Source organism: Anas acuta, chromosome 3, assembly GCF_963932015.1.
Source record: "Anas acuta chromosome 3, bAnaAcu1.1, whole genome shotgun sequence".
In the NCBI taxonomy this organism is placed as follows: domain Eukaryota; kingdom Metazoa; phylum Chordata; class Aves; order Anseriformes; family Anatidae; genus Anas; species Anas acuta.
The window spans coordinates 45076651-45103030 of record NC_088981.1 but is presented as its reverse complement, the minus strand read 5'-3'; the positions used below and the strand labels follow the sequence as shown (position 1 = coordinate 45103030).

General features: G+C 37.5%; 1 protein-coding gene across 2 annotated transcripts; it reads right to left on the bottom strand.

Annotated features, from left to right (window-relative positions):
- Positions 1–1220: 1220 nt before the first annotated feature.
- Positions 1221–26380, bottom strand: RNASET2 (ribonuclease T2). 2 transcript variants are annotated; one of them, XM_068676927.1, is made up of 10 exons: positions 25994–26380; positions 22215–22319; positions 19836–19902; positions 15010–15062; positions 14036–14093; positions 13053–13123; positions 8348–8461; positions 6172–6217; positions 5875–5949; positions 1221–3978 (listed from the first exon to the last, which is right to left on the bottom strand). In XM_068676927.1, the coding sequence occupies exons 2-10, from the start codon at positions 22301–22303 to the stop codon at positions 3787–3789; spliced, it is 765 nt and encodes a 254-aa protein (XP_068533028.1). In that variant the 5' UTR covers positions 22304–22319; positions 25994–26380; the 3' UTR covers positions 1221–3786. The 2 variants fall into 2 exon arrangements, with proteins under 2 accessions (XP_068533028.1, XP_068533026.1); XM_068676925.1 differs by having other exon boundaries at positions 15010–15065; positions 25994–26378.

The window sequence follows — 26380 nt, the reverse complement described above, 5'->3', positions numbered from 1 at the left end:
AAAGCCTTGTTTCTTTTAAAAGCTTATGATGGTAATTATAACTTATCATTCATTCTAACCGGTTTTCATGCTATAGTCCACCCAAAACCTATGTACCATTTAAGTACTATTTAAAAGAATTCAAGATTTTAAAAGTGTACAAGCCTTGGGCTGGTCCTTTTCAGAGGAATGCATTTTCACAAGCCTCTGCTTTCTTTAGGCAAAGATAATTTTTGTAAGTGAAAGGAAATAATGTTAGTCATCTTAAAAAGATTCCATAGAAACCAAGCACACTCTCGTCTTTCCAAGCACTTTGTTTCCTTGCCTTTTCTCATAAAGAAGATGGCAGAAATGCAGGAATGAGGAATGGTGATTCTTCTGTTCACGCCTCTGTTCACATTCACATGGCTAGCATAAAAACACTACATCCCATTAACATTGCTTGATTTTGACAGCTTCCACCTGCCTAACTTCTGGGAAGATACAAAAGCTTTTTAAAAACAACTGACTTTTACGCAAAGAAGTGCCAATAATCTAAATAATCTAAAATGTACATATGTGAGCATTCTGCACACAGCTTCTACTGTGAAAAGGAGTAGAAGATGGCGTCCTGAAGTGCCCCCCAGCCCTTGCACTAGATACGATCCTGGGCAAAGCTGCTTCAGGTATTCCCACTTAAGGGGCAGAACAGCATGGCTTGCCTCCCATTTCCCCTGTCCTACTGCTGTATGGCTTGCCTCCCATTTCCCCTGTCCTACTGCTGTGTGGAGAGGTTTTGCAAGGATACCACTGCTCCTTGAAGGAGACTGGCATAATGGAACAACACAATGGAGATGAATTGCACAGGTAGGGGAACAAGGCTGTCATCACAAGAGTCACTACAGTACTCACATTCAGCAATTCTAGTACCATTTGTTATTGTGGGTATTTAAAATTGTAGCATCGATACCACCCATACTCATGTTATTCAGTACTGACTGCAATCAGTAGTACACACAGACAGCTGACTACCAGTTTCAGAGACAGGAACTAAGCAGAGCAATCCCAGCCTTCGAGAGCTAACACCCTATGCAGTGCCCTAATACTGTCCCGGGCTTTAGCGTGTTATGTTAGATCAGTACCATAACACATGGCAGTATCAAAAACATAAAATTAAAGTCCTGCATAGAATCACAAATGCAGCAATGGAAAACTTGGTAATGCTGAAACAGAAATGGAAGAATTTAATTTAACTGAACTCATTGTGATTTTGTATTCATCTTTTATTAGCTTTTGAACATTAACAATTTCTTAAACACAACTCATGAATAAAGCAACCCTCTAGCAGTGTCCTTAGTTGCTGTACTGGGTCTGTACTGCTATAAAAAGCAATAAAAGGTGGAAAAAGGGAAGGAGTGTGACAAAAAAATGCTGAGTGTGACACCATATGGTATGGAATATGCCTTTGGTTTGTTTAGGTCAGCTGCCCTGGTGATGTTCCTTCCTCACCTAATGCTCACCCCCAGCCTGCTGGCTCCCGGGGGATTACACAAAGTCCTGATGCGGTGCCAATATTGCTCAGCAGCAGACGCAGCACTGGTGTGATACCACTGCTGTTCTAGCTGCAAGTGCAGAGCACAGCACTGTATGGGCTGCCACAGGGAAAGTTAACATCCCAGCCAGAGCCAGTACAGTTACAAACATGTTACCATACACAATACACACAAAAATATACATACATATGGGAATTTTAGAAAGTGCTGTCTGCTGTTCTTAGTATCAGAATATTACACATAATTATTTAAGTCAATCCCTGAGAAACTATTGAATCACCACAGTATTTCCAGACGATAACATACCTTTTCTGACTGTTTCAGGGAATGTCAGTGAAATGTCCAAAAATTACTGATAAGCAGTAGATTATTTCTGGTCTTTGAGTAACCTTTTGCACTCTGAATACATGCAAAGTTCTCACTGAATTCAGTATGAACTGTGCAGACACAGTCAGCAGCAAGACTCATCCTGTTATACACTGCTGAAAAATGATGTCTGAAAAAGGATGAAAGTATCAATCTTAGCCTTACCATCCAAAAATCACTGGAAAAAAGACTTCTATCTCAGATTTAATACAATCAAACAGCATTTGAAACCAGTTCACCCAAGAATACTAACATATTTAAAACAACAGTAAATTTATTGCTTTATATAGCAAATATCATGTTGCATCCTAAGTCTTTTCCCTTCAGAATTCCACAGTTTTGATGACAAAGGTCTATTTCTAGTACTTCCAGTAAAACCCTAGGGGTGGAAGGGGAAAGAGTAACTTTAAAGGCTGTATAGCATGCTTCAAATAGGTTACAGTAGTTATGCTCCTGCTCTCAGGAAGGAAGACATTCTGAAAGAGACACCCTCACTTTACTGAAATGTAGACATAAAAGAGTGCAAATCATACTTATTACTTGGGTATTAAAAATAATAATAAAAAAAAATCCAAGTTTCTAAAGTGAGAATTTGAAAAAAAATGACAGCATTCTGGAAAGGCAAACTGAGCCTTAAATGAAAGGGGCAGGGGCAGTCAAAATGGGAGTAAACGTGAATGGTTTCTAAACCCAAAATACATGATAAATATGTTCTTAACACTGCATTTGATGTTTTTACAGTTCTATTTTTTCTAACAGGTGTTTCTTTGAGCCACAATTGTCTTTTGAAAGACAACTTGAGACACTTGCATCAACACAGCACTGTGTAGAGGATATTACCCAAATCTGGTTTTATTTGGAAACATCCAACTTTGTGGATTGTTATCAACTGTTAATGGACAGAAAAACACTACTGCTAACATTTGTACTTTTCACTGAAATTCCTGCAGTGTTTACTGCTTACCTATAAAAAGCGGTTTCTTAGAGCCAAGTGATTTTGCGACAATCTCATTTTTAAATAAAGTTTGGGCCCACACTTCTATGGAAATGTTAAATATTCAAATACTATGAAATATTAAGAATAATGTGTTTCTAAGGTCTAACACTATTTTACTATGCCAGCAGGTAACTTAAGATCTGTCATTCTTCATGACTGTATGAAGTCACTGTAACAAAGTCAATCTAAGAACAGGCAAGGCTGCAACTACAGGCTTCTGGGGGTCCTTTTGGCAGAGAAGCCAAGACCCAGTGCATGCTATTTCATTCACTAAGGAGTTATGTAAAGGTTGTCGTCTTTGGTTCTTTCTGATCTCTGGGTGAGGAAAGGTTTAATGCTTCAAAGGACGTGGTCTTTGCTCAGAACTTCTGGAAAGCAAATTTACACAAGGCAGCTGGTATTATCTGGGAAAGGATCTCCAGATAGGTCTCAAGTTCTTCTGATTTACAATATTTTCTTCTCAAGAAATTGTCATCTCATCTCAAGCTGATAAACATCCTTTCAAAACAAAGAATTATTTAATTTTTCTGAATCACCGGCACAAAACAGAAGTGGCTAAAGTGGCAGACTGAACTGCATAGGAAACTAAGAAGTCACATCTCTAGTTTGAACACTTATTCAAATTAAAAATGAGCCAAGAAGTCCAGGCAGAGCTATAAATCAGATAAAGATCCCATCAATATCAGAGCAACAATTCAAGACTTCAGCCTAAGGAACCAATTCTAGAATATGGACCTTCCTTCTTTAATGGCAAAAGACTTTTTTTTCGCCAGCAAAAATCCACACAGCATCCTGAAATAAACAGGGTTTTGTAATATTGCTAAGTCAAGACTGTTTTCCAAGGTATACTGTTTAAGGGATTTGTTGTTGTTGATTTGTTTTGTTTAAACAGTTTTTCAAATTCTTGTGGCTTCATTTGCGATGTTGGACCTGTGAAGGATAATAGACTGGAAGAGTGTCACTGCAGACAGACAGCTCCCGACTTCCAAGCTGCAAGTCAGTCTGCAATCTGCTGGATTCACCCTTCGGCTCTGTGCAGTTTCTCAGCTGCAATTCCTTGGTGAAGCAGAATTCAATCTGACCAATTGTTTGTGCTTTTTCACCCTAGAAACATGAGGAATGAGCTCAGTTTATCGTGGAGAAGATAATAAACCAATTCTTCAGATATACTACCTGTCTATTGAATACAGTAGTGCTTTCTGTACAGTTGCCTCATGAAAAATATGAAGGGGGCAGATATTAGAGGTATACACTTCAAACAGTTCATAGCACATACTTGCCTTTAAGGAGCAAGCAGATAAGAAAACACATTCCATCGCCATAATTCAGTAACAGTTTGGGGAATCTGCTTAACTAGTAAGCCTCATTATGAAATGCTGTGACAGATTATCATAGAATGGCTCAGGTTGGAAGGGACATTAAATATCATCTAGTTCCAACACCCTTGTCATGGGCCCACTAGATCAGGTTGCCCAGGACTTCATCCAATCTGGCCTTGAACACCTCCAGGGATAGGGCATTATTTTAGCATTTGCCAAAGTTGTCCAGTACACAGAAGCTGTTCATCTTAGAGAGGAGCTCTGTTTGAACTCTGTGAATATTAAAGGATATGTTTGACCCAAAACTCATCTTTCATCATTTTTTTCAAAAGAATGTGAATTGAGGCAAAGAAAGTTCACCAAAAAAATTGTTTTTGTAATAGTTTTTTTACTGAAAAGAACACAGAAGTAGGCTGCCAAAATTAGCAGAAATGTAGTTTCTGGATTTCAGAACAGACTAGTGAAAAAATATTGACTGGAAAGAAGGAAAGAAGGCATGAAAATCTTTCATATAGGAAAGGAGATTACAGGAAAAATCCCGGAGAATGCACACACATAATAAAATGCATATGGAAAAAAATAACTCATTTTGAATCCACTAAGAATATAAGAAAAAATAAAAAATTTACTCTATTAAAAAAATTATTTTAATTTTGGCTTTTTGTTTTAAGAAGTCTCAGAACACTGCAATGGAGGGGGTAACATGTTTTAAGCATCAGTCTCCAAATATGGCCCTTCAGACATTGACAATATTAGGTCCCTGAAAGGGACTACCTTTAAATACCTGGGGTGTCCTCTGTCTTTTCTACTACCCATTAGCTTTAGCTGTTAACCACAGGAGATTCAAGCTGTAAATTACTGTCACATAACATGAGCAGTATCCCTATTGTACTAAAAACAATGGCAGAACTACAGTGAACAGAGATAGAAACTGGGGGTTGTGTTAGCTCTGTATTTCTTCAACATCATGATGTGGGTGAGGGTTCAAACCACATTCAACTCATTATTTTTGCTGCTTAGAGCAACTTAAAAATACATTTAAAAATAATTTTATCCTTGAATTCTTTTTCATGTGAAGTGACATCTGAGTACAAAAACCTCAGAGCACTACTAAAGCAAATGAGCTGACAACACAAGAGCTATTAAACTCCAACAGCAACTGTATCTTGGCAAGTTTTTGTAAAATTGCCGTCTGTGTATGGGCTCCTTGCAGCTCATTCTTGTTGGTTCTAGCAATTTGCTATATGGCAATTAAGCTTTAGCAGGAGCAGAAAGTACTCAACTACAGTTCACTTCTAGCATGATGGTTACAGCATTCGTGCAAGAGATGAGGGTTCAAATCTTTTAAGGCAAATAGGGCTCTAAAACCCAAAGCTCCTACTTTATAGGTACCTAACAGCAAAGCTGCTACATACAGAATGGATAGTTCCTCCATTAACAATATTTCTATGTTAAGAAATGGCTACAGATTAACATAAGCTTAAATTTGTGGTGCCAGCATGCAGGCAATGCTTTTGTGAACTCAATTCTAAGAACTGAGCAATATCTGATCTCTAAGGAGCTGCACCCAAAAAGAACACCCAGACCACGCTTCAGATTTTTCACTATTTTTGTTTTTTGATAGAAAGTGTTTATTTGTTTGAAAGTGGCAAAGTGGTTGTGTGTGTGTGTTTGTTTTTACCTCTTCTGGAGGAAGACACTGGATCTTTGGTGTTACACCATAAAATTTTGTAAGACCTTCTTTTATGGCAGTCATCTGAAAAATTAAAAAGCTTATATAATTTATTAAGTCACTAGCACATCTTCCAACAGGTCTCACATCTCTAATTTTGCAAAAAGTTTTAGAAAAGCACAACTTAAAAAAAAAAAAAAAAAAAAAGCAATTAAAAAAATAAGATCATTTACTCTCTATAAATTAATTAACTTATGCTGAAAGAAGTACACGTGATTTTGTTTCATATAAAAGATTGCTTCTTACCTGGTAATATGTACTGCTTGGCTTTATCCCAGCCTTCTGGAGATAACTGAAACAAAGATAGAACACATTTTCATGGTTCCTGTATGCAAATATAACTTCATAACCATAAGGCAAATGAATAATCTTAATGAGAACCTGGCAAGCATTACAATGAGAGGGAGCAAAAGAAAGTTGTCCTCCATACTCTGCCAGGCCAAGGGAAGGTTTCCTTTTCTGAGAGGCCACTGCCCACCCAGCTTAGCAGGGTCAGCACAAACCCTCTCTCCTAGCTTGGAGGAGCTGGGAGAGTCCAGTCTTCAGAGGCAGCTAGAGGAAAGAACTATGCTACTGTCGTTTGCTGGATCTCCATATGCTCTGTTGAGTGCCAGGCAGGACATATAGTTTAACTGTTTCCTTTCCCCTGCCCCAAGCCATACCCCTGTACTCTGACCCCTGTGAAGGAACTGAGGCAGATTTGTGAGGCTGCTTGACACACCCTTGTGTTCTAATGCAGGGAGGACCTGGGTGGGACAACTGGTACACAGCACACACAGAGAGGGACGAGGCACAAGGATCAACATCAAAGTCAGAGCAGAAACATTTCCAAAATCACTTTGTAAGAATGTTTTTTTAATACAACGGTTGTTCACATAATAGAAACAAGGCAACTCTCAATATGCTGTAGCTTATATACACCCCTTCCTTTAGATTCAGTCCTGAGAACAATTTAAAGTGTGGACTTCTAACAAAACTCAGGACCCAACAGGTTCCGAGTATTCAAGTCCTGGCTTCTTCAGTAATAACTGGGAATGTTCAGCATATCTCATGATTTAAACCGTAAGTGCTAATAATGCTCAGCCCTTCCAAGATCAAGTTCTGCACTGAGGAAATTTAACCCAATTGTCTAAAGGTCTCCCTGTTTATGAAAGTCATTTGACACTGCATATGAGCAGACCAATAAAAGAGGTGATGTTCTGTCATTCTTACAGGAGCCTGTATGACATCCTCTTTTTAATAACTTCTCATTTGGAAAGTTTTAATCACTCTAACACTACTTTTTCTCATAAAACTATAAATGAAGCACAATGAGAACATTAGCAGTCTTTACTCTTTTCAGTGAAGATTAAATTAATTATGTTCATTTTTACAATGCAGAATATGCTATGAGCAATTAGCTTCAAGATGTTTCAGTCTCTATTATTTTTCATTACACATGCTGATACAGAGTCACATAATCGGTCACTGTGCCATCTGTAAAATGTTTTAATCACACCATCACCACTACTTAGGCAATTGACTTATCAGACATTATTAATTTTAACACTACATATGACATGCTCTTAAGCACTGTGTCTAGAAAAATATGATTAAGTTTTACAAGACACCTGCAAAAACAGGAGAGGGATGGAATAAAGACATTTTCTTTGTGCATACGAATGAGACACTGTTAAAGAGACTGCCTGGACAAGACACTGACAGAACATGAACTGTTTTTTTAATTTTATTTTTTTAAAATATACATTTCTAGATACAAAAGGACAACTTTTCTCCTCTCTGATACTGTGTTTTTACACACACGCACCAGAAAAAAAAATAAAAAAATTCCTGGTCAACAAATCTGAGTCAAACCCTTTACCACTCACACCAAGCATTTGTCAGGAAAGGACTCTGCATGTTTGACATTCATTGGCACCCATGTTGTGCATATAAAGTGTTTGTACACATTGCCCTTTGGGACACCCTCTCTTGCTGCTAGCTCTCAACCCCTTCCCAAGATGTTCTGCACAATTTTGCCTGCAGCTTGTCCTTCCCTCTGAGCAGAACATTGCTTTTCTAAACACGGTTGAGTGTTTAGGCATGACTCAGAGGTCTGAGAGGTTCAATGCATGGTTTATAAGTCTACAGGTACCATACCTTTTGGTAGTGAGATATAGCTGATACAGCTGCTCAAAATGTTCTGGCTTACATTGTCTAAAAGGTTTCTGTGAAGCATGCAGCTGCCTTAACAGACTCTGAAGTGACCAGAGACATTCTTCTCAAAGTAGACAACTCCTCTGAATTCCAGTACCAGAAATAATTTACACTAATACTGATTTTCCCTCTGCCATCAGATGTTTATACTAATTTCTTAAAGTTAGATTTTAAACGTTTAGAAACTATTTGAAATAAGAGCAGACCATAGAGTTCACTAACATACCCATTAAGATTAACATGCTGGTAGAGCTCCAGGGTTTTACCAAAGTATTTCTTCTGAGAATTGAGGACCTCAAGTGTGGCTGCACAAGTCCCATGTTTCTCCCATTCATGTCTCCTACAGGACGTAAGCAAAATTCAAGTTTCAGAAAACATTATTTGCAAATATGAAGAACCTTGATAAATCTTAAAGTCAAGAATCTTAAAGGGTCTAAGTAAGAAGTGTGATATTGCACACAAAAAATACTGCTCATACAAAAAACAAATGAACAAACAAAAAAAAACCATCACTCCTACCATTTGAATTACAGCATGGAATAGAATGCAAAAGAAAACAATTCCTGTAATTTGAAGGAAGACAAACTCCCCGCAAGGGGAGTTTTAGGTTAGATGTTAGGAAGAATTTCTTTACTGAAAGGGTTGTTAGGCACTGGAACGGGCTGCCCAGGGAGGTGGTGGAGTCACCATCCCTGGAAGTCTTCAAAAGACGTTTAGATGTAGAACTTAGGGATATGGTTTAGTGGGTACTGTTAGTGTTAGGTTAGAGGTTGGACTTGATGATCTTGAGGTCTCTTCCAACCTAGAGATTCTGTGAGATTCTGTGAGAAACAGAACAAAAAATGTAAAATTCAAAATACATTTGTATCAATTCTTAAGTTTATTGAACCAGTATATTTTTTAGTAAGACCACCACAGTTTTTATTTTGTTTTTCAAGTTTTCATAAGCCACTTGTACATTGGAACAGGCTGCCCAGGGAAGTGGTGGAGTCACCATCCCTGGAAGTCTTTAAAAGACATTTAGATGTAGAGCTTAGGGATATGGTTTAGTGGGGACTGTTAGCATTAGGTCAGAGGTTGGACTCGATGATCTTGAGGTCTCTTCCAACCTAGAAATTCTGTGATTCTGTGAAATAAATATGCACAAATAATTACCATCTAATCACAAATCCCTATCACTACCAGAGCATTCCCTGACTTTATGATGTCTTAGTAATGGAATGGCAGAGAAGCACAAGGACAATTTTGTTTTCACATGAAAATCTGCCTTTGAATTGTCCATTTATAATAATTAGATTTTTTTTAAGGAATTAAAACACTTTGACTAAATTACGCTTGGATCTAGAGAAATTTGTATGCTACTTCTAAACAGAGAATGAATAAATAAATTTGTAGTGTCAACAGGTTTGAGGCAGGAGAGAAGATTTTAACTCTAAGTTCCCAAATTCAGCCTAGTTAAGTGTTCTCATCGTGGTTGTAACACTTGACTGCACATTAAGCAAATTTCTTACCACCTGCAGAAGTCCACTTCACATGGGTCAAAGAGCAGGTTTCCCAACAAGGGACTTGAAATTACTGATGACAGAAGAGACTATTTTTTTTAAAGGAAATTGAAACTATTTCAGGTAAATTTGGCAAGAGATACTCACTGAGCAGTTGGTTTGGACCAGAGGCAGACAACAATCAAATGCAAATAGCTACTGGAGCAGCAATAAGCTGGAGGCAAGGATTTGCATGTAGGATGCCTATTTTTCTTCAGAAAAATGTGTATTTATGCATGTGTGAAAACCTTATGGTAAAGTGTTGTGACTGTCTTTTACAGTCTGTCAGTGGTATGTGAATTTAAACGTCCTGCTGTTTCCAGAAAGAAGGCAGAAATAGAGGGCCAAAGATCTGATGGTGCTCAAGAAGCATATCACTGCTAACATGAAGCTGCTGTTGGAATGGTTAGGTCCAGTTTGCACTGGTAACAGTGGCCAGGCCAGAGGGCTGTGGGGATGCTGAATGGAAAGGCACAGAGCTACCCACAGACAGTGCCCATACTTCATCAGCTGCAGCAAGCCAAGGACACACTGGGCCCAAGTTTTTGAATCAGTCTTGTGAGTGTTCCAGACTGGAGAGACAGTTTAGAGTTACTATAAAACAATTACAGCAACTTTAAGATAACATTTCTTTTCACATTGTTACTTGATTTTTTGCAGTACAGCAATGTGGAAAAACAAAGTGACGCAAATATAGCTAATTCTGACCGCTCGAGCACAGGCATACGAAATTTCACCTTCACCTCTTCCACTTAAATACAAACCGAAGCAGGTAGGAAATGAAGCAGTTGTGGGTAACAGGGAATAATAAAACAGTTTGTTTAGAAATTGAAAGAATTAACATCTCAGTGCTATTCACTGAGACATTATCCTTCACGTAGGCTGCAACTGACAAGGTCATTTTACTTGAGCCTTAACTCATATGCAGAACATAGCCTCTTGTATTCACGAAGACCAGCCTCCCTTCTGTAACTCTTCATAGTTATAAGCTAGGCAGTAACACAGAGTGTATATGTTACAAGAACTTCGTGACATTTTTTCCTCCTCATAGGACACAAGTACTTTGGCAAGCATACAGGAGTGAAGGTTGCAGCGTTAAATTGGGTGCCACTATATAATTTGTCCTTCTCCATAATTTTCTTGATAATGCTCTTAAGAATCAATGCTACACTTGCATATCTGGAAGCTAAATCCTACAAATGACATCTTAAGGGGCTGCAGAAATACAAAGGAATCAAATAGTGGAACTCATTTGTATGGAAAAAATGTTGAACATCAGAAGAGACTTTGCTTCTTCTTATGTACAAGGACAGAGTTCCCCCAAGTTCAAAGTCATGGAGATATTGCAGACAAAGTTGGAAGCACATCAGATGGATCCAAGGGCTGTAGAAACAACCCAGCCTGAAAACTGGTTCCTTGGGATAGGAACTAAGGTCTGCAAGTGCTGCCCACAAAATATTTAAGATGAATGTATAACAGGTTACAACCAATTTCAGTTTGTAAATTTTGAGATCCAAAGCACCCATACCCCTCTATCCTGTTATAAGCAATTAGACCCTGTCCAGTTCAAATTCTTTAAGCCAGAACTACAGTTAGAGGTAGACACATGAAGAAACGAAGAAACATACTATGAAATTACAGCAGTCACGGAAAAACCCTGCTGTGATACACTGAGATATCCAACAACCATTTTGCTTGTCACTGCTTATGTTGTTTACTTAACTGAGGTGCCTTCAGTGTACAACAATGAAAACCAGATTTACTTTCAGATTCTCTTTTCTGCCATATTGGTCCTTCCTTTTTTTTTTTTTTTTTTTGGGGGGGGGGGGTTGTTTAACACTAGAGATAAACATGGTTTAAAAAAAATCGAAGTAAATATTTTAACTGAATTAAGATGTACAACAGGATTTTATTGGCTTTCAACTAGCTTAAAAACTTAAAAACTTGCATTTACAAAATCTGCAATTAGAACCGCCAGTTATAGTGCACTTGTCACCATACTGAAAAGGAGTGAATTACTCTGTCAATCAAAATATTGATTATGGTGTTCTAATCTAATTTTTCTATCACTTGTATACTAGTGACGTTTCCAGGTATTAAAATAAATTCTGTTTGCTAGCCTTGAACTGAAGCTAAAAAGACCTTGTATCTGTTTATATCTACTGTCTACCAAAGTATCTCTGTTAGTAAAACAAGGACTGGTATGCACTTGTTTCCATGAACAGGTAGGTGTTCAGGGCATGGGAGGTGCTAGATTTAGGACACATTTTCTTGTTCTTATTCCAGGAATGGTTTAAATTGGCATAAACTTCTGATACCACTGAAAGAGGCAGTCATGCTCTCCTTGGAATAGTGCAAGGAGAAAGAGAGATTACCACTTTTGACATTTACAAGTTCAGACTGCCATGAGACACTTGTAAGACCAGTGTAGGACTTGGAGGACACAGATCTTCTGTAGAACAAGGACAAGACTAAAATTAACACCCATTCCCTTCAAAGTTCTCCCCTAGTGAAACAGGGAGGAAATAGTCCTCCAATCCAAAGGAAAGCCCCAGAGGCACTTAGAGCTGAGACAGCTAGAAGCAGCAGCATTTAAAGCTACACACTCTACATCTTATCTGATGTTACTGCTTTCACAGTAGATCTGGAAGAACAGATTACATTGACTGGGGCAACTCAAACTGAAGCCCCTGCAAACTCAGATAATAGTCATACTGCTCTTCAGTCCAAGTGTCTGATGATTTAGAAGTAAAAAGAAACATAGAAAAGAAGGAAAACTGTTGTAAGGAGAGGTCTAAGTCTTTTCCTTTCCTATAAGCCAAGCAGGTTGATCACTAAACAAATTCCCATTTGGTCTGATTTAGGCTGCTAAGTAAATAGGAAAGTCTAGGACCATACAAGGAATCCTATTCGTCCATTCCCTCCACTGTGTGAAAGTCCAAAAGGAAAGGTCTCTCAAAGCCAGCAACACAGTGAAGCCAGCTTGGAAGAGGCCTGAGAGCTGTTCTTGCAGCAGGTTTTCACATCCCTAGAGCACAACTGCTATGTAGATTTAAATGTGTCAGCAGCAGCCGCTTCTCCTCCCTGGGGACAAAGAAAACAAACGCATTCTCTCTCTCTCTTTCACTAAGTTCCACTTCTCCAAAATTGCTGCCATAGTCCCTTCTTCAACAGTATGCATTTTGCAGGTGCTATAGCAAGAAAACTTTAAGAGAAAAAAAAAAAAAAAACAAAAAAAAACAAGAAACAAACAGGTGAAGATGTATCACTTTCAGTGGATTCCTGGATGCTGCTTCTCATGCGTAACATCTTACCTGAAAAATTACTAATTCAGATTGACTTTTTTGTAAAATAATATCCAAAATACTTTTTAATTTTGTTTGTACTCACCAGAAATGGGTGCGATTCAAAGATGAATGAATTACATCTGGCCAATAGCGTCTCATGTCTGGCATAAGATCCTAAAAATAACACAAGTAATTTATCAGTAAAAACTTACCTGCAGCTGAAAAACTTTTTCATACACAATTTATATATATTGATAAATTTTCTAAAACTGAAGCCTTTTCTTTCAGTAGGCCCAAAATAAACATTTACTTGCAGAAAAATAAGAGAAGTCCTTTTCCCCATTATTTTGAAAATGCTGTTGGTGGTGGTGACAGGTAGATGTGACTATCTGAGTATATTAACACTGACACACTGCCTTGAAGTAAGATTTTCCTTCTACTGTCCCTGCAGAAATTGTTCAATTATGGAGCTTTTCACAGATGTAGACTCAAGTCTCCCATCCCCACTTATGTGAGGGGGTTGGACCTCACGGCCTCCAGAGTCCCCCTCCAGCCTCAACTGTTCTGTGCAATTCTGCAAGTTAAACATGGGTATTTTTAATAAATATGTAAATAAACTTTTTTTCTTTTTTTTTTTTCTTTGTGAGAGGACTATTCCCACTGGAGAAGACACATAGAAACTCTGTCTTATTTTCTGTGTTCTGGCTTTTCAGTGGAAAATGGAACAGGGAACACAAAATGGCTCCGCATTTTTTCACAGGTACTTATTACCAGTGGAGATCTGTACCTATGTTCTCTAGATTTTTTTGGTAAGGAAGAAGTACCTGAAAAAGACAAATCACATGTCTGCAAAGCTGAGTTTGAATAGATGAATAGCCACTAATGAACACAAGCACTGCAATTTCAATTCATACCAGAAGCACCTAATGAATTTTTTGACTCCTTAAAAGAACATACCTCTCAGCAAACTACACTAACAGTGATATACTATGAGCTACAGATTTTGCACATAGGAAGTGCAAAAGTAATGGCACTCAGCTCTGCTTGGTATGACATTTTTTTAATTTCATGTTTTAAAATAAATACCTTAATCTCTGTGACATTGAAATGCCATGTCCTATTACATTCTTCACTTTTGTCAGGCCTAGAAAAGCAAAACAGAAGTCAAAAAAGATAGTCTTCCAAGTCACTAATAGTAAGAGCAACCTATTACTACCCTGAGTCTTAAATATGCAAGATTATAGCTATAAATTTGATTTAAATATGCAAGTAATCCATGTACAGTGTTTTATAAGTAAAAATATATTAATCATTATATAAGTTATGGCTAAAACTTTTCCCATGTAGAGGCTCTGAGACCTTTGAATGGATCACCCTCTGTAAACAGTGCATAGGGGGAGTAATGATATGGAGGAGTCTTGCACATCATGTCACTGATGACACTGACCTTCCCAACCATTGCACCAAGTGACAATTTTGCAAGTACCACTAGAAAGTCACTGGAAATCTATACATAATGCCGTTCACCTCTCCAGGACATACAGCTTACCAACCTCCTGTCCTGAATTCTCCCCTATGTTTGTCATGAAAACCTTCAAATTGCTGCCATGGACAATGAATACAGGTAGTTGATTCCTTTGAAACAAATTAGTTTTTCATGTACTTTTATATTATTTGTGCTGAGTTAAGGTACTTAAAGGCACAGGCGGTCATGAGACATTAACAAATCCTGTGTACTCAGGAAGAAAAAGAACAAGAGGAAACCATACTTCCCTTTCTGTTTGAGAACATCAGTGATGTTATAAAGAGTTGTATAAATAAAATGCTCATGTGACAAGAAGATTTTAGTAGCTCAGTGAATCATGGGATATACAAGAGTGCACAGTAGTTTTATATCAAAACATAGATTTTAGATTTCCAACAAAACAAAGGCTTTTGTATGAAGCAATTGTAAGATTAAACAGATAGATCGAGCACTTCAAAAACATCACTAAACATCCTAATATGAAACTTAAATTTCACCCTTTCCAGGTTGAAATAAAAACAATCTACAGTCATACCACAGTCCATGAATTGTCCAGTACTCCGGAGGGTCTTGACAATCATTAGCAGTCTGCTGTGGAAAAAAAAAAAAAAAAAAAAAAAAGTAGAATATTTGTTATGTGTACCCAGGGATAATGGTTTAGAGGGAAAATAAAAGCTCATTCACTGGTTGCCCAAAGCACTATTAAGACATGATAGTTTTTACTTGCCCAGACCAGTTCAAGTGACCTCCAGTTACTTGAACCTGTTATGAATTGTGAGCTTAGCTGACAACAGCAGGCATTAAAGTTTTGAAGCAAATTAAGTGAACATCGGGGGGGAATCCTGAATGGGCAGTATGAAAAGAAGACACAGGTCATGAATAGAGCTAATTCTACATTTATCTTATATTCTGGGTGGCAATTCTAGGTGTTTTTCTCATGATTGGATCTTTTCAAGGAGTGCAGAACCACTAAAATAAAATTAAAAAAAATATATCAAAATAAACTATAATATTGGACAAGCATACTTTAAGTGTCCAAGAGTACTTTTGGTCTTATATTAAAAATAGAAGAAAAAAAAAAAAAAGAGTAGATTACAAAAAAAAAAGCACTTATTCCAAGTAAAATTATTAGAATGTGTTTCTAAGTGTTTTGACTTGAGGGACAAGGAAAGGGATAAAAAGGAGGAAAGAACATATATATTCCTACCAACAACACCCCCAGCCAAAACTTCTGATAATACAGGAGAAATATCCTAAATGTTAACTCTTGTTTAGAGCAGAATATATATTCCTCAACAGACAAAAATTTCTACACTCAAACATCACAGAATAACATTACTGCGTTTTCCTTGATTACCCCACTTAATAATTAGAGATCTTTTGAGTAAACACTTTTCTCCATTAAATAACAGCCTCTTGAGACTTTCCTTCCCCAAAATAATTGCTTTCCTTTTTAGCTTGCATCCCATACCCTGCCTTAATTATGCTACAATGCCTTTTATGTGATACTGGAACAAGAACAGTGTAGACAAGTGCAGGGAGACCTGTAATCTCACTAATTGCCTTCTGCATGCCACAAACCAGTGGCTGCAAAACTGCAGGATCTGCAAGACTTTCTTGTTATGTGCCAATTTCCTTCCGCTTCTCTCCTGCCACCAACAAACAGAAGCAATTAAACCCAGCAACAGCGTTTATTCCTGACAGGTTTTCAGCAAACACATTTTGGAAGCATCTAAACGACACTGTTCTTGTAATGACACAAGCTTTGTGGAGCTGAAAGACTGCAGCTATCCAGCCCAAAATACAGTAAATCAATAGCCAGTGGGTAATCACCCCCTGAAAAACAGCCTGCCAGATAATCAGCTTGTGCAACCAGGGTGGGAACAAGAACAGTGCAGTTGTGCTTCTTACCCAATCTTTTACCGCAGTTCCCATTCAAGCTAAAGGAAACCCCACAGCATTTAAAATTCAAGGCAGCTTACTCAATCAGGGTTTAGACTGAGACCCAGGACCCATTTTGTTTCCAATCTGAAACAATATATTCTGTAGTCAGAAGGAAAGCTAAATGGTCAAAATGTGATTAGACTGCCAACATCTTAAAGTCTCCCTAAAGACCAGATAAGACCCCACACTGACTTTGAAAAGCTCAATGGCATGGCACTAAAAGTCACCAGCTTGTTTTCTGTGGATAAAAGCCCCCTCAAGCCAGTTAGCACCTAAACACTTTGGACAGAAGTGAATGAAAATCTAGTGTCCTTTTACTTTTAGGTTTGTAGGATGCCAAGAATCAGCTCTACCCTATTGCAGCACTAACCTGGTTAGCTATTTTTTCTACACATTTCATGATGTTGGTATTATGCTGCAGGCTGGCAGCACCATACAGTCAGTGCCACCTGTGACACAGAAGGTCATACAGCATTTTGGCCAGCTTCATTCACCTTTCCTTTCTACTACCCACGGTATTTTTCCAACGTTTCCCTTAAACCAATATTGTAAAATACGCAAGCATGAGAAGCTGGGTATCCCTGCTACTTCTGCAAAACACTTTGTGTTAGCCTTCCTGTTTACCCTATACTGACTGCTGAGGGATTGATTCAAACTCAGGCAGCTGCCAACTTGAAATGGAGTTACAAACGTGTATTTACAAGTAGGCACTGGACCTCAGAAACTCTTCCAGATCAGGTTAATTGGAAAAAGGAACATTTCCTTTTCCTGTTTTAAAATAATCTGACAACCAGACCCACCCAAGCTAACTATGTGGCCGGTAACACCAAGAAAAGCAGCAGTGGGCCTGTGCGGCACCTATACGTAGTGAATCAGCACATACACGTAGTAAAAAGTTCACAACAGGGTTTGGTAACCATTTCTTCATAATCCTTCCCATTCTTACCACAGCAGAAACTGAATAGCATACACACTTGCATCAGATTTGCCCCATTTCACAAGGGGACACCCAGAAAAGATCTTCCCTTTTTACAATCTCCAAGAAACAAAAGCTGTAATCATAACATTTCTCTAACTTCAAGAATTAAAGACCTTCATAACCCCATAACAGGCGAGGAAAAAGTCCCTCTGGCTGCCCTTGAGTTTCTCCTACTTCCGCCTAACAGGATTCACACTCATTTGAGACTGAAAAGTACAAGTTTGAACTTACCATATTTTTTTTTTTCTAAAACATGTACTTTCCAGTTTAATTGTACAGATCATACTTAGTATTAAAAAAAAACACCAGTCGAACAAAATTGCATACAGCTTAAAGCACAGGAAGAGCCGAGAGATGTACAGTCTCAAATTTCTAGGATGATGAAATGTGTCCACTACATTTTAAGAAAAGGCCTTTCAGGACTCTGAAAATCTTAAACGCTTTTTGATGCACTCAGACATACAAACAAAAAAGGAGCTAAGATGCAGATCATCCACACACCTATAAAGAATACAGTATGAAGTGAAGTCCCCTGCCTGTAACCATGTTCCTTTACACAGGAAGCATAAACTACTAAGTACTTGCACAAAGTAGCGTAACAGAACTTTTTGTAAACATAAGTGATATAAAGCATTATGCAGTTTCCTTCACCCAGATACTGTTTTTTCTTTTGATATCATGTCAACATTTTAAAACTCAAGAATGATTTAAAAATATGTCCTCACTGAAATAAAATAGCAATCATACATAAATACACTGCAGATGCTGAATAAACTATATACTTTTTTTAAAAGAAGAAAAAAAAAAAGAAAGAAACATCAGGATTTGGGAACGCCTCTAAGTTAATACGTAGCTTAACAAAAAGAAAGCTGTTAGAAGAGTGGAATTGGAACTCCATTTCTTCATATGACTCAGGGAAGTAAAACTGGGCAAAAAGTCATTTCACACGATTTTAATTTCATTTTTTCTTCCCTCCTTTGGGATGCTTCTGTCAGAAAGGAATTAACATAATGTGTATGAAAGCCTAGATTTTCTGAAGCTTCGTATCCTCAATTATTCACTGCAATTTCACTGTAAGTACATACAGGTTATTTGCCAATTTACCAACAGCAGTATCCTAGAATTAAGAGTAGCAGCCCACACATAGTGCCCAAAGTGATTGTTTTTCTCACTCTTCATGACTCTGCATCTCATTCACTTATGCAGAGGCTTTGAACTTCTACTGAGTCTGAATGCCCACTCAAGCCAGGTGCTACGTATTCCAGAAGACCAACACCTCTGCCTGAAGTTAGTTACAGTGATGTTTGTTAAGCAAAAGAAAAAAAAAAAAATCAGACACAAAGTGCATCAGGTCTCCCTCTGACCCACCTCAAAAAAAAGTGCAAACAAACATAAACCAGAACAATGGCTACTCCTTGGTCTCAGTTAAATACAGAGCTTTCATACTGGTATCTTCCCTATACATTTAACTAATGTAAAGCACATCGTTTTCTCCACAGAAGTTTCTGTCATTATGTAAGTTTTGCTGCTACTGTTTTTATATGTAGTTCCAAAAATACGAATGAGAAATTAAAAAGTACCTAGAGCATTTAAAAAAAAAAAAAAAAAAAAGACTATACTATTGTAATAAATAAACCTAAATGTCCCTGAAGTGGGACCTTTTTAGCTTCAAAACCATTTGACTGAGACTAAACCTTTTGTATTACCCTCTGAGTACTTAATCCTTGTGTCAGTAAATCTGATCACATCTTCCACTTTGAAGTACAGCATATTTTAATTCAACTGTATAAGAAGAGGCCTTCAAAGATTTCCCGCATTAAAAAAATGTTCTACTTACCAGATGGTAATAGGTATTTAATAGCAAAAGGTGCATAAAATTACAATTCTTATTTATGTTCTTGAAACACATATATTGGGAGGTTAGGTTCATTTTTCATTCCTACCCCCAAACATAGAAATGCTGCAAGACACCCACAGCTTTGCAGCACTGTCTTTTTCCAGACCAAATCCATATTTGGTCCGTTATCATTAAAACTTTGAAGCCAACATTATAAAACTAAACCTTGTTGTGCAGCAAACAGTTTAATACTAATCTGCTGTCTTCAGTCAAACGAGGCATGCAAGTCTGCTTACAGAGTCTGGTAAAAGTCTAGGACTAATGAGAGATGAAAAAACATGTAACAATTAAGACAGAGTACAGTATGTCCCACATTGACTATTATAGTTGTAGCATGCCATGATTCTCTCGTTTATAGCTACACTAGAGAAAAACCAAGAAGTTACAAAAGCTGCACCAAGATCAGTCAAACCTTTTATAAAGATATAGGTGTATAAACAAGATTAAATGCTTAAGGGGCTTTATTTACTCTCTTTTCAAACATTTATTGTCCAAGGCTCCCTTTGACAGAATAAAGGAGAAAGAAACACAAAAATCTCACCTTACATACAGTCACTGGCCAATGATGAGCAAGATAAAGCTTCTTCCAGGTATGAGGGTGGCTGTCACTGGAGAAAGAAAATATATATTTTTTTCTCAAGTATTTTAAAAAGAACAACACCTCCAGTTAGCAGCACAATGTCTACTATATATATATAAGATAACATATTGCCTTTATAGCTGGCTGGTTCTGTTTACAGCTTCTATTGCAACAGAACTCCAAACACTGCAGGACCAAACTATGAGAGATCACTTAGAAACAGCATATTTAGAAACCTGCTAATACCCCGTCATTGTTAAACAAATTCCATGTCTGGCTCCATATGCTTCCTATTTCTTAAGATATGGAAAAAATGTGGTATTCTGTTTTATATTTAGGAAGGTGCCTACTGGCAAGCTTTAACAACAACAACAGATACTTGCTTAGGATATTAAGAATCTTCTAATTCTGCTTGATGGGTGCATTAGCTAAAAAGAAAGTATACAGCATTCCTGGAACTGTAAGTACTCTTCTGAAATAAAAGACTACAGACAACCACAAACAACACAGTTGACACTACAGGAGATGTAATTTGATCTGGCAAGTGTCACCAACCTTTCAGACAAAAAAAAAAATTTTGAATAAAAAATCAGAATAAAAAAGTAACAACCATAAACCTCAAATGCTTAATTCATCATTTTCTAGACAAACATTGCATTTTTAAATGCTTAACATAAATTAACTAATTTTCAAGTATCAAACTTGAAAAAAGTTATCAAAAAATTATCAAACTGTGACAAACAGCCTGTAAGACCGTACCTAAGAACTAAAGAAGGAATATCCCATATTTTACAAAAGCACTTGTGCTTCAAAGCCTTTTAGGACAAAGAGACCTATAATTCACAGAGTCAAAAGTACTATCTTATTCCTACACAAGAAAAAATAATAAAAAGTTTAAAAATTGTTTAAAAAATGATGCATGATTTGTTTAAAATGACATTTTAAATAGTATCTTCAACACTTCTACAGAAGCATCTTCATTTTCCAACAATTCCAAGAAGCCATTCTGGATAAACTGGAAGTGGATAAAAACTGGTTGCTTCAGACACTGCAACAGATGCATTAAGCTATAAAGCAACCATATTAAGTAACTATATTAAACAACAGGTGAAAAAAAAAAAAAAAAAGAACAGCAAAAATTTGACTTGTTCAAACTGACAGCACTATGTGCAGAAGTGTCAAAATAATTATTTTCTGGAAGCCAGTAGCCATGTCTCCGTATTTTTGCCTGCTGGAGTTTGTATTAAAAAAAAAAAAAAAAAAAAAAAAAATTATGTGAGAAAGCTATTTCTCAACTTGTAGGGATATTCTCATGTTACATCAGTTCCTTTTTTTTTTTTCCCTTCTGGTTTTGCTAGTCTGTAATGGTCATATTTATTCTTAAGTATTCACATGCATATGTGTTTTCTAAATAATTTAACCAAATAGGTCTAGAACAAATCAGGCATAGTCACAATGAAAGCTATTAATGCTTCTAACTATTTTTTACTGTAGAAACCTGAATACAAGAGTTCCCTAATATTATAGAGCACTTAATTTCCTTGCTTAGAAAAATATAATCTTTCACCTGTATTTGAAATAGTAGGTGAATTTCCACAACGACAACCAACAAGTTCTCCTAAAATACATGTTTTGGCTAATGATAGGTCAGAAAGTTAATCTAGGTTATTTAAAAATGTAAGTTTTAGAAACTTAAACTCAGTACTAGAATCCAAGGAAAGACATTTTCAATACATCAGGAATGTCTCCCTTTGTTTTCAACAGAAGTTACCCTGCTCCATGCAGTTCAGCACCGTGCCTCTATTCAGAGGTGCTATCACTGTTGCCACCATGGCCAAGCCATAGCTCAAGTCCCATGAATTTGAGAAACCTCAGGACAGTGTCTAAGTCACCAACAAGTCAACATCTGAGCCCAGATTTTGCCAAGTGCAGCAATAACCAAAAGGCTGCACACCTAGCCCCAGCTGGGATGCTGTATGAAAAAAAAAATAAAATAAAACTAATGGAACTGAGAAAATAGCATGCAAAAAGAAAAAAGAAAAAAAAAAAAAAAAGGCCAAACAAACAAGCAGAAGTATACAGTTGGTGCAATTCATCCCATAGGAGTAATTGCAGTTTTTATTGGTTTTTATTTTTAATAAAGCTCTCCTTCTAGGCATGTCCTCCACTCCCCCAGCTAACGTATGTGAATCACTTTACCAGTCTATGAAAAAATACATTAAAACACATCAAAAAGAGCACATAGTAAAGCAAGAAAAGTTACACTCATTAGAAGTTAAACTATAATGTTCTGCCTTTAAGAAATAACTATTAGGAGTTTCATTTTTAATCATATCTTACCTTTGATGGAATTTATCTGAAGTACACCAACAACATAACGCCATAGAAAAACAACCCAAAATCCAATAGTGCAACTTAGCAGGCTTCATTTTGTTAATCAGATAGCTGTAAAAAAAAAAAAAAAAAAAAAAAAAAAAAAAAAAAAAAAAAGTTGTTAAAGGAAATCTTTTACTTATCCAATTACAAGTGTAGAAACACAGAAAAACAGAAGTACTTCAGAAAAAGCAGGCAATATCAACTCTACATTTACAATGATTAAAATGAGGATCTTTTTCAAGGCTATGCCTGATTTTCCAGTTTTTATATTCTAACTTTCATAAACTAATGGGTGAGATCAGCTTTGAGGGTTTTTCTTTGGTTGGTTTGTTTTTTGGACTCAGAAGAACCCCTCTCCAATAAACAAAGATGCATACACTTCCCGTGCAACTATACTTTAGGAAAAGTAAGACTATACTTGTGGTCAGCTCATGTGCTAGGAGTGACTCATTAAAGAAACCTTGAAGTTAACATTGGACATTCATGTTGGATTGACCAAGGCTGATATTAGAAACCCACTGTAAGTAAAGTATGATGTCTAAGGATGAAATTCCCTCCAAATGCAAGTCAGCTACTAAAATGATGTTTAAAAAAAAATGCTGCTAAAAACAAATTAGTGCCAGTTCTTGTTATAAACCTATAAGAGCCTCTACAAAAACAGGCATTTGACTGGTCTACCTATCACCTTGTGAACCCTGGAAATCAGGGGAAAAAGACAAACAAACAGAAAACCACCTTAACTTTCACCAACAGGCAACTTTCACTCAGCACAAGTCTAAAAACCACAAATGCTTACTGTACAAATACAGCACAGCATTTCAAATGCTGCCTCTTAGATGCCAGAAATAGGAGCACAAGTACATATTTACATGCAATTTTTAACGCCTTACCAAACCTACTTTCCAACTTCCTCATTTTGACAGCCCCACAGACTGCAGCACATGCAGATACCCTGTGTATAGTCTATGTCCCCCTTCCAAGAACACTCACTACACAACTGATATCCCTTTTTTTTCATGAAGGCTTTAAAATTAATCCTCTCTTATAACGGCCAAAAAAGAAAAGCCCATTTTGACGGCAGTAAAGACTGCTGATTCAGCCATAACAGCTAACTTTAGGAAATTCATTGCAATTCTAATCCACAGCTGTTTATACGCAAGAGTCCATTTCTCCACTGTTATCATGCGACTGGACCAAGTTACAAGCCTGACACCTGCACTTCTGCAAAACATCTGTGGCAGAGCTCCTCTACACAGGAGATGGACTCCCAGCTTGCAAAATGTGTCAAAACTTCAGTACAGGTGTGGGGTTGGGGCAGTAACTGTCTACCAGTTACTACCCAGATAGATTTATTACAAGTTTTTGCCAAATTGTAAAGGAATTGCAGCCATTAAGCTACTTATTTATTTCAAATGTTAATGCTTCTATAATTTGTGATGGATATACATATTATCAAGGTAAACAGCATAGCCTACTTTAAGATACAATGTCACTAAATAAACCTTACCTGGCAACTTTTTCTGACCTAGTTTCAGAAAGAGACAGAGAGAGAGATGCAGGATTTTCACTAACAAGGTGAAAATGAGCACACAAAAAAAAATCATGAAACTTACTGTGTGCTATGTCATATACAAAAGTGACTAATAATGTAGAACTAAACTTTTGATAAAGATAGCCAAAACAAAACAATTTCTGTCATATAAGATGTGTTATATTCATGTACTGTACACACACAAACCAAAAAAAAAAAAAAAAAAGTAAACAATTAACTGCAGGATATTCAATTTCCTTAGGAGTTCTGCATTTAAAGTGAATTTGAGTCTTTTCACTTGAACAGCAGGAATTAATAAAGTGATACTGAGCTTTATAGACCTATTTATGATTTTACCTACTGCTATTTTAATTCGACAACCAAGCAAGCAAGACAGCTTTTTGCATGATAAACCACATAGCCAAGTTAAAACACTGAGAGACAAAAGGAGCCTTCACATAAGATTCTGCCCTGCCTCCAAAATCACATTTCTTCAGACAGATGAAAGTACCAAGTAAAGACAATAATGTTACACAGAGTAATCAGAAAGGCTACACTGTAGAAGAGTCTGGGAGAAAAAACAAACATCTTCAGGAAGTAGACTGTGAAAGAAAGATAAAGTAGCAAACATTATGACACTTCTTTTGCAAACTGGTATGACTTAACAGGACAGGCAGGCACAGAGAAATGGCTTTTTCCAGAGACAAAGTTGCAAAAAAGCGTAAAGACAATAATCTCCTTTTTCATTTGAGTCCTACATTTGGTCAAATAACAGCTTGATTGGGGGCTTCAGAAAATGCTGTTATCTGATCAATGGAATAATGTTTATTCTGCATATTGCTTTGGCCCCTGAAACTGAAGCATAAGGACAACAGGGACAGCAAATAGCTCTAATAGCCCCTAAACTTTTATATAAGAAGGACACTTTCCACTGATAAGCAACACATGCTGAGATTTTAGTTCAGAAGACCCTAGTGGAAACCAGCAAGAAAACAGTGCAGCTATGATGACATCATCATGACTGACTGATTACTAGAGTTTGTCTTTTATCAGTCTGTGACATTGATGTTGGGAGAGGAAAATTGTCAGTCTCACCTGAAAAGCACCCAAAGGCCTGAGGAAATACATATCCAAATTAAAACTGTATTAACAACTAAGATGTATGAAGCATGTTCATGTTTTAATGGAAATTTGCTTTGTTTAGTAAATTACACTGGATTTCTAATTCCACACATACGAGGAAAAAAAAAAAAAAAAGACTGGTGTGTAATTAGCATATAATATGTTAAGAAGAGGAAACAGAAATTTTGTATTATGAAAGTTAGTTATAAAAAGTCATAATATTCCTAAAGATTGTAATTAGGAGAACCTACAACAAAAAAGTGAAACATGCACAGAAGCACAAAGTCACTGCTTGAAATTTTAGTCTATTGACTCATTTTCCCTATAGATAAAAGCCCAAGTAATAAGAAGAGCTTCAGGATGATTCTTGGTTTACTGTGTCTGGATACTAATGCAGAGCACTACTACGTGTGTCTGTAACTGTATCAGGACAAGCCCACTTTCAGCTATACAAACACTGCTCTGTGCTGTCAAAATTACCTGCCCAGACTTAACAAGGACTGGACAGAACTTGCTCTTGTAATAAATAGTGACAGGATCTTTAACATGCTTACTGCTGTTTGAATTTTGACACAGCATATCAAAGAGACTGTTGACATAGCACATACTTCTTTTGGACGTCAGCAACTAACTTTATTCTACTCCCTTAGTTTCGTTTTGGCTTTTAACAACTAGCTTGACCAATAAAGGTCATGTAAGGTTTCCTGGTTTACATTTAGTTCAGGCGTATAGACTCAGAGAACAGAAAAGAGGCTGCAGAGGAGCACTTAACACATCTGTGAGAGGACTTGCATCACTAACAGCACAGCTCACAGCCTGCTTGATGTCGGCAGCAGTGACTAGAGAGCACAGGGCACCTCAGCTACCCGGCAGCTAGCAGTGCGAAAAGGTGCACCCAGGCTTGGTGCCATCTCAAGCAGGGGAACTCTGCCACACCAAGGCAGACAGCCATGTTATTTCTTTCTAGCAATGTTCTCAGCTCTAGCAGCTTTCACCTCCATAGCGCTCTCCCTGCTACCCCACTCTTTCCCAGCCTGACTGCTGAGTAAGTAGAGAAAGCGCTTTAAAGATTTCCACACGCAGTACTCACGTCCAGCGTCACTGCAGCCCTGTAGCAGGAGTTTCTCAGGCAGCACAGCTGGGGCAGGAGGGCTGGAAGGAGCCTGGGACCGCCCGGTGCTGCGCTCAGCAGCCGCGCTGACTTCCTGGGGAAGTCTCGAGCAAGGCTGCACGCGTGCCCTCCTCGCACATTAACCCGCACACCGCTCCGCTCTGGGCGCGGCGTTACAGCTTTGTTGTTGTTGTTGTTGTTTTTGAGGGGAAAAAATAAAAAATAAAAATCACATTTTAACACAGAGACATTTCTGTACAGAGCGCAGCACGGCCAAGACCTCAGAGAGATGACTGCAAGTGACAAGAGGACACCAAAACTGCCCGTGTCCTCCTCCTCCTCCTCCTCCTCCTCCTCCTGGTCCCG

What these genes read in the sequence shown, in the direction of transcription:
- RNASET2 (XM_068676925.1), bottom strand. Translation starts at nt 22,303, where the DNA reads ATGAAGCCTGCTAAGTTGCACTATTGGATTTTGGGTTGTTTTTCTATG. An exon ending in TCAGATAAATTCCATCAAAG is followed by an intron (nt 19,903 to 22,214) that starts GTAAGATATGAT and finishes TTCTTTCTCCAG; the next exon opens with TGACAGCCACCCTCATACCT. An exon ending in CAAGCAGTACATATTACCAG is followed by an intron (nt 5,950 to 6,171) that starts GTAAGAAGCAAT and finishes TTAATTTTTCAG; the next exon opens with ATGACTGCCATAAAAGAAGG.